This window comes from Lepidochelys kempii, chromosome 9 (assembly GCF_965140265.1).
Source record: "Lepidochelys kempii isolate rLepKem1 chromosome 9, rLepKem1.hap2, whole genome shotgun sequence".
Classification (NCBI taxonomy): Eukaryota; Metazoa; Chordata; order Testudines; family Cheloniidae; genus Lepidochelys; species Lepidochelys kempii.
In genome coordinates, this window is record NC_133264.1 from 14627 (window position 1) to 23868 (window position 9242).

The window sequence follows — 9242 nt, forward strand, 5'->3', positions numbered from 1 at the left end:
CTACAGTAGGCAGGGCAGTCCACTATAATGTTATGTTCAGGCTGCACCCCTGGTACCTGTGACAGAACAAATTACTTTGTTATATTAAGTCATTCAGGATCTGTTAACAAGCGGGTATAGTTGTGAGACAGTGTCTTAATTAAGCGATAGGAGAGTATTCACTTTCACTAAATTATGGACCACCACCACACTGGAATTACACAGAGACAGCCCAAAAAAGGCGTTTGGCTAAGAATGTGCAAAATGTAGTTACTTTATTCCCATCACTGCTTCTGTTAAGAAACAAATGACAATCTAAAACCCAGTCAATTTGAGTAGTGCAGCTTTATTTTAAAGTAGTTTGTGGTTTTGACAATCTTTTCATAAAAACTTGTGCAATCACAGATTATCCTTCTGAAAATTGCTACTGGACATGTTACAGAGCAAGTGGTAGACAGATCTGCTCAAACACATGCATCATTAGGCAAGAAAAAAAAATAAGTTAACTCATTCTCTTTATAGGACTTTCCCCTAATCAAAGATCCTAGTACTAAACATTTACAGTACCTTCCATGACAGGAGAAACTTAGAAATCCACCATTTTATCGTCACATCTAAGGGAATTTAAAATGGTGTGTGTGCGCATTTTACTTCACTGTACCTATAACTTAATTAAAGTAATAGGTCTGAAACATGATGCATAGAGGTACCTGCAAGATACTTAGAAAGTCTGATTAAAGCTCAGTCAGTTAGTTCATTTTACCCTTCTTTAAATGTGATGTAAAAATAAAAATAGTAAGCTTATACCTTTCACATGAAGGCCTGAAAGGTTTTATATTTCAAGAAAAGGAATACGTTATGCTTTCTCTTTACATAAATGCTGGTGCTGTCAATCCCTAATATTATGATTGGAAAACCAGGAGAATTAGTGAAATTAGGTAACTGTCCAGAGGGCTAAGCAATTTGAGAGAGGAAGAAGTTTTTAGGCAGATGAGTCTTAAACGCTGCCGGATTAAGGTGTTTAGACTCAATATACATCTCTCAAGATTCCCAAGTCCTCAAGCAAATCCAGGGAAGCCCGAACTTGACATTGTTGAAATTTCCAGATTTTGAACGTTTTGAGCATCAGTTAATATTTTAAAGAGTCCATACTACTATACAATCACTTAAGTCAGTTTTGACACAATCCGCAAAAGTCATACATGAAGTCCTAGAGTCACTATATGACTTCTCATCATAATGGACTCCGAGGTAGGGCTGGAGTTTGAACCTTGGCTTTTGCCAGTTTGCTTGTTATTTGAAACCTAAGCAGGAATTAATCTAGCCTGAAACAGAAGACAAGAAACTCACACCCTTTCACCTTTCAGAACTACTTTCCTTTTCTTTTACAATACCCTGTCTCCTTAGACAGCCACCTTTTGGAGGTAACCATGCAAATTCTCCCATCTGTGGAGGAAAATGAAAAAAAATTCATCCACATAATAAAATTATTAACAAATCCCTTTTACTGGAGAAAACTGACACAGGAGCAACCCTTAAAAAAATTTTAAAAGTAAGAGTGTTACCAAGTTTACAGAGGTAGCAAATACCATCTAGCACCAGTTTTTAAACTCTCAGTTCTCTACCTTCCCCTTGCTCTCAGCAGTCCCCCCTCCCACCCACTGGACAAAGAAACTTCACACCACCTGTTTTACAGTACCAAGGTGACAGCCTCTAATATACACACACTACAGATATTACTGGGTATCAGACCTCATACATACTAGACTCAGTGGAAATACATATGGTACAGGTCTTCAGTTAGCTGCTATGCTCCTATCACTTTGATGAACAGAGACATAACGCCAGGATAAAGAGTTTGTTCAGATGTGCCCTTCATGTTTGCTGGCTGTTATCAAAGAAAGACCTCTTATTTCTTGCTAGTCAAATACACATTTCAGAGAAATCTGGACCTTCTCTGCATTTTACCAAAAAACCCCAACTATTTCTCTCCACTTAATTTTTATGTTTGGTATACAACCCATTCTTACCCACCCCCTTCACTACTAATGTAAACAAACAAACAACCTGATGCTTGTGTATCAAGTTTTGACAAATGGAAGAAATCAACATACCGTTAAAGAATTCTGGCTCAGTCTACTATAACACTTCAAACATTAAAAAAAAGCAGCAGCTAGCAATCACATATGTCTCGTGCATCAGTGCTATAAGTTTTACTCCCAGATCTTCACTATATTCTATTAATCTACCCTACAACACTTAAAGTATAGCTTTGATCCTGATTTTGTAACTGGTCTTGAAAAATGGAAGAGACATTGAATATATTTAATGATCTCAGCAACACTGAAAATAATCTTCTAAGCCTCAGTTACCTAAACAACATTCATGTGCAACAGACTCCCTTCGCTGCTCATCATAAGATCTACCACGATGCAGCTACAGTTCTCCTGTGATGCTCATCCGTCATTCAATATTCACTGGGGTTGAACAACTTTGCCATAACCTCCTCTCCCAGCATCATAGTCCTGCCGATATTCATCTCGGACCTGGATGTGGGGGGGAAAAAGTGAACTATTAGAGCAGTGGTTCCCAAACTTGTTCCATCACTTGTGCAGGGAAAGGCCCGGCGGGCTGCGCCAGTTTGTTTACCTGCCACATCCGCAGGTTCAGCCAATCGCGGCTCCCAGTGGCTGTGGTTCACTGCTCCGGGCCAATGGGAGCTGCTGGAAGCGGAGGCCAGTACGTCCCGCAGCCTGCATCGCTTCAAGCGGCTCCCATGGACCTGGAGCAGTGAACCACAGCCACTGAGAGCCGTGATCAGCTGAACCTGAGGACGTGGCAGGTAAACAAACCAGCCCGGCCCGCCAGGGGCTTTCCCTGCACAAGCAGTACAACAAGTTTGGGAACCACTGTATTAGAGCATTCCAGCAAGTAAACTATTGCACAAGAGTTAATATACAATACCAACAAGGTAGTTGTTACCTGGGACAGGTAACAACAGTCCAGGTTATACACCAGTACAAGCTGTATAATATTTAGGAAAATTAGTGACCGTTTCCTTCTCTAGTTCATACAGCAAGAGTAGCTGAAGTGCAGCCTGCAGCATTTGGTATCACAGCATACAGCTGCCGCCTTCTTGATATGAGGGTCCTTGTGAGGCATATTAAAGATGGACCATCCCATGATGAGACCTGTAATCTACATGATCTACCCTATACACTAAAGATAAGAGCAACTGCTACTACTCCAATTTAGACAAGTTAGGTGATGTCCCATGGTTTTTGGCAGGCTACAACATAGCTCTTAGCTGGACAGCTTTTATGCTTGCTTGGCAAGTATAATTTCTCTTCCCACAGCAGCTGAACACAAGAAAAGGAACATGACATACGGTTTTATTCTTGGTGGGTAAATGTTTAAATGCATTATATAATGGTCTCTTAGATGTGATGAAATTTTACTCTGGTTATGGAAGTAAGTTAACTACTAAGTGGTCACTCAAAAGTGAAGATTCAAGAAACATCACTAATTTCACAAGCAAATAGTGAAAAACAGATTCTGAAACAACTTACCTGACCCCCTGACCTTCCACGACCATACTGTCTGCCCTCTTTAAAACCTGCATCCCAATCTGTCCTGATGATCCTATCATCAAGCCGTGTCCCATTGATGTATCTCATTGCATTTTCAGCATCTCCTCTTGAGTAGTATCTTAGGATTATGTTAAAGAACAAGGTTCAACAGTCTTTCAAACTTCTATAGAACGAAAGTATTCAAATGAAATGATCTCAACAAATATTTGATTGAGTTTGACTCATTACTTGGTTAGATTTTAAAAATCAATTCTTTTTTCACAAATCAAATAACCTGTATTTTCAAGTGTGATAAATGGCAGTAATCCAGGATTGTTATGAATGGTATGAAATATCAGATTAATTGAGCCCTATGGTTTGCAAAATAAAAAACAAACTATTAACTCAAGAAGAAACAAGCACCCACCTGGGTGCTGCATTCCATTTGAAGTTATCCCAATAAAGTCAACAGGAAAATCAACTAGCTTCAAAGAGCCCAGAATTTAACTTAGTCAAAAAGGACAGGTTTGCAGGATTACTACAATTAATTTTACAGGAAGTTTGCCTTGTATTTAATGGAAATTCAAGACAGTCACAAAAAAAAAAATACCCAGGATCTGTCTACCTAGGCACTTATGATATATTTATAATTGTGGTAGTTAAGCATCTAGAAGGTATTTGATTTAGTCACAAAAATGACAAGTTAGCTATTAAGCCACTTTCAACACTACCTGACAGAATATCATATTCTTAATACCACCCAAATATACTATCAGATCCCAAATAATTAAAATAATAGGATTCCCCAACATCCTTTTTGAGACTATTTTACAATCTACTAGATCTCACTGTTAGGAAACTTTTCCCTGATATGCATTCTTTTTCTTCATTCAGTTGTATATCATTATTCCTTGTTATACTCTACAGTCACTAAAAAGCAGGACAAAATTTGAGATCTCAGAGCTAATGTTATGTTTGTAAAAGTATGTTCTTATAAAATACAAGACCATTAGAAATATTTCCATGTATTTTTTTATTCAAATACAAATGAACTTGTAAACAAACACCGACTGTATTATTACAGTATTTCCAATCCAAACTGATTTCTACTAGTGAAAAGTGCTAGACAAGAACTGGCTCTTATGAGTACCTCAAGTATAGCTTGGGTAATACACAGTTGAGACAAATGTCAAACAGCATACATAGTTAAGAGTAAATTATAGTTAAAGATTTTTAATTACCTGTTTTTGTAATCCCAAAAAAATAGTAACAAGTCTTTTACATCTATTATCTTTAACTTGATAATATCCCCTCCAACAATTTTGGGGGCCTGAATTTAGCTATTTTATTCAAACTGATATGAGGAAACAGAGTTTGGCTTCTCTCAAGCTCCCTAAACATACATAAAAAGAAAAGGAGTACTTGTGGCACCTTAGAGACTAACAAATTTATTTGAGCATATGCTTTTGTGAGCTACAGCTCACTTCATCGGATCCACTGAATGCATCCAATGAAGTGAGCTGTAGCTCACAAAAGCATATGCTCAAATAAATTTGTTAGTTTCTAAGGTGCCACAAGTACTCCTTTTCTTTTTGCGAATACAGACTAACACAGCTGCTACTCTGCCATACATGGAACCCTTATATGCTCTACTTATATCAGCTTCTTTCTTGTACTACACTCCCCAGAACAGTGACCCAGTGCCCTGGAGAGAAATTAGCACAAAAATACCCAGTCTCACACAATAGAATCATTTCAGTTGTAGGTCCCATCTATACAGTAATATCTTGTGTTACAATTTAGTCACCCATACTTTAAAACTTAGGTTAAATCTTGCAGTATAGGTGGGACTGCAGTGTTTACCATATTCACAAAGACCTCCTCAGTCTGAGACTTTATCACTGATCTAACTCTTCAGGAGCACAGTTCAGTCTTATCTGCACTGCAAGGCTAAGCTGTATTTTAAATGGGTTGGTTATCACATTGTAATTGTACCTACAACAGAAACAAAGCCAAGCCTTTACAACTCTTTTACTCTGGTTAGGGTTGGCTAGATTTTTGGCTTCCATACCCACTGTACAGATGTTTTACTTTGCAGACAAGGATACTCAACAAAACAGAAGCCACAAGCAGTTTTCTTCACTTTGTCCAGGCCCATAATGATTTTCTTTATATCCCCACTTTTACCAAATAGTTCATAGATCTGCTCTTCTGTTGTATAGAAGGAGAGATTCCCCACATACAGGGTGCAGCTCTTTTTCAGCAGTCGCTCCTGGTCGTATCTGTTACCCTGAAATTTCAAACAGTAAAAACCAACATTTAGAGTCCACCCCATTCAATATCTTCAACAGTAAAGTGGCAACATGTGGGAGGAGTTGATCTGCAATACCTTAATAGTATGGGGAAATATTTTAGATAAGAGGCTGAACAAACACACTAGCCCACACATGCCCATTAAAAAAAAATTCTAGATCTTATGGTTATAAAGATAATCTTCCAAAAATGAACAGAATAGAATACAAGATACTTTTCCAAATTTGCAGAAAGCACCAGTACTGCTGCTGCTCAGAGCCTTGCAATGCAGTTCCAGAGTGAACTGACACGGAATCCTCTTTTCACTGCTTTTATTCCCAACTGCCAAGCAGCAGCAGAATGGGCCAATTAAACCTAAATCAGTAGAGACATCCCAGCCTCCCTCACAAGCCAAGAAGCTCAGCAACAAGAGGGAAAACAGAATGAAAGTGCCCCTTGTCTCCTCCAGGAGCCACGGGGGCTTGTGGGTATATAGCTTTTCAGATAAGCAGACATGAAGTAGACAGATGGTCATAAAGAGGAGGGCCAGCATGCCCCTTGTCCAGCAGCAGAGGTCAGCTTTCCCCTGGTCACTGCACCTGGACAGCAGAGATTCCGCTTTTTAATCAGTTTGTGAGGAAGAGTTTAATCTTGTAGCCGTTAGGCTGCTGGTAACCCCTACGTGCAGGGCCCAATATTTCCACCCCCCTCTTCCCCACTACCGCACATCCCCATCCGATCCCGCCACGCCCGACCCCCTACCCCGCCTCCCACCCCAATCTGCCAAGTCCCTGCTTCCCGCACACTCCTCCCCATCTCTCGCCCGCCCCTCCAGGTCGCCGGCTCCACGTCTCCGCCCCAGTCCCTCACCCGAAAGTGCTGGTCCCGGTACTGACTCAGCTCCACATAGGAGTCGCTGCGCAGGACGCTCAGCATCGCTACCGAGCACATGGCGGACGGGCCCCGGGCAGCGCCTCGCAGAGGCCGGCTCCGGCTCCGGCACGGGACAGCCAACCAACCGCCAACACCGGCGCACAGCTCGCGAACACGGCGGCTACTGTGCGAGCACGTGACCTAGCGCCCTGAGCAGCCAATCACAGTGGGAATCACAGCAAAGGCAAGGCCGCCTACTCTCTCCCGCCCAGGCGGGTAGGAGCCAATCCCGGAGGGAATTGGGTCACGTCTATCTTCTATTGGCCTCCTTTAGCCGGGGGCTATTCAGCCAATCCCAGCTCTGCATTGCACACGTGATGTGGTTCTTCCTCCCTGCTGGCGGCCATAGGCGCTTGTGGGTGGCTGGCGCCCGCAGGATCACTGCCGAGAGATGGTGCTGCGGCGCCTGCTCTTCACGCTGCTCAACAACCCGCGGCTCATCGAGAAGCTGTCGGAGTCGAGGCCGATCCGCGTGGCGGCCCAGGTCACTGCCTCGGCCCTGACCCGGGCCCAGCTCGGGGGTCGTGAGGCGGCGCGGCGCCTGCTGCGGGAGGGGGGCCTGGCCCGCCTGCGGGAGACCTTCCTGCGGGAGCTAAAGGATGGGGCTCGGGCCCAGGCCTGGCCCCGACCCCCTGGGAACAGGCGGGACGGGAGCGGACGCGGAAGCCAGTGAGAGGGCGGGGAGAGAGCGATTCAAGCCCCCGGACTTTCCAGCTGTGGGCGGGGGGGTTGCTCTTCCCCAGCCCGACCAAGGATCTGCGGCCAGGAGGGCTACGAGGAGGCAGCGCCGAGCCAGGGCCCGTTCGCCCCACGCGGCCCGTAGCTGCTCTCGTCTGCGCAGGGGTAGCCGGCAGCTTTGAGCCCACCCAGACTCTGTGCATCGGATTACACGCAGTAACCGGGATCTGCGTCCTTCGCCGCCCGTGAGATTCGCGCTGTCTGGACAAGGAGTTCCGCTCGACGTGCTGTGTTTAAAATAAACATCTGTGCATAGTTCTATTTCCTTCATTTCCCTACAAAATGCAGTGCAGACATCGCATGTCCTAGGGCAGTCCTTTGCTGCTTGACCAACAAATTAACACCGAATATTGTGGTGATCCGTTTGGTATTTGTTTTTTATAAAGTGGAGTGGTGGAAATAAAATGCCATGGATCCCCAGGTTTGGAATGTGGCATCTGAGTGAGGGGAAAAGGGTACAAAATCTTCTTGCCTGTGGTAGTATTTAGTTGGACATGGTTGGTGAGGTAGAATCTTTTATTCAACCAACTTAAGTTTTGAGCTAGGCAGAGCTCTGCAGTTTAATAGTAATATACATGAGGATCAGATTAATATTCTAGCAGTATAAAATAATTAAGTGGATTAAAATCAGTTGGTGAATGGGAGTTGAGCTCTAGGAGTTGATTTATTTTTAATCCATAGAGGAGTTTATAATTTTAAGCCTCTTCAGTTAAAATTTTATGAATATGATCTGACTTGGACCTGCTGATAGACCAGATGTAGTATTTCAAATAAAATGATCCTGCTGCATGCAGGGTAGATTAGGAAGGGAAGATAAGACTGTTAGGAGGCCTAGTTATAATAGTATAGATGGCACCTAACCATCTTTCCAGAATTAGGTGAAAGAAGTAATGGAGATGCTGGTATACTTACTCCAGTAGCACCAGCTGTCTTCCCTGTAGGGACAGCATCTGCCACTTTAAATGGGGACAAAAACAGATGATCTAGTTGCCCCAGAGAAAAATGGACCTCCCTGCTGATGTCCCTGCAGGCCAGGTGTTAGTTGCACAGGTTCACAAAGTGGGAAAGGACAATGGGTCCCTTCTTGCCAGTTATTCCAGAGCAGTGATTTTCAACCTATTTACCACTGTGGGCTGCATATGCAGCTCTGTTTTAGGTAGGCTGCGTCCACACAATATATATGCTTCCTGTACATCTTTAAAAAAAAAAGAAAGAAAAGAAAAGGTTAGTATTTGTTACAACATCAATATGAATCGTATCATATCTTTCATTTCAACTCTGGCAAATGTCTACCAAGAGCATTTTTAATTAGCAAAATAAGTCAGAACCTTAATTGTTAAAATTAATTTACTGTAAAGGTGGAATGGCATGATGTATTGCCACTTTCACTTCTAAGCTGCTGCTGGCAGCGCGGAGAGTATGGCTGCGGAGCCTGCCTGCAAAGATAGGGAGCCCAGCCTAGTGTGGGGTTGCCGCCCAGCCAGGGACTGACCCACAGGTTCGCACAAGTGTCTGCCTTGATGAGACAGGGTGCCCTGTCATGGGCAGAATGTGGTCCGTCCCCTTCCCCCCCCCCCCAACTGCAACTTGAGAACATTACTCCTTGTCCTGTCCTCTTCTACCACTGAGAATAATCTAGAACCATCCTCTCTGGAACCACCTCTCAGGTAGTTGAAAGCAGCTATCAAATCCCCCCTCATTCTTCTCTTCTGCAGACTAAACAATCCCAGT

General features: G+C 43.2%; 2 protein-coding genes across 2 annotated transcripts; one reads left to right on the forward strand and one right to left on the reverse strand.

Moving 5' to 3' along the window:
* Positions 1-305: 305 nt before the first annotated feature.
* On the reverse strand, positions 306-6974 carry NCBP2 (nuclear cap binding protein subunit 2). The gene is made up of 4 exons (XM_073358910.1): positions 6711-6974; positions 5657-5838; positions 3549-3687; positions 306-2525 (listed from the first exon to the last, which is right to left on the reverse strand). The coding sequence occupies exons 1-4, from the start codon at positions 6789-6791 to the stop codon at positions 2454-2456; spliced, it is 474 nt and encodes a 157-aa protein (XP_073215011.1). The 5' UTR covers positions 6792-6974; the 3' UTR covers positions 306-2453.
* Positions 6975-7085: 111 nt separating this feature from the next.
* On the forward strand, positions 7086-7766 carry NCBP2AS2 (NCBP2 antisense 2 (head to head)). The gene has a single exon (XM_073358911.1). The coding sequence runs from the start codon at positions 7165-7167 to the stop codon at positions 7444-7446; it is 282 nt and encodes a 93-aa protein (XP_073215012.1). The 5' UTR covers positions 7086-7164; the 3' UTR covers positions 7447-7766.
* Positions 7767-9242: the final 1476 nt, after the last annotated feature.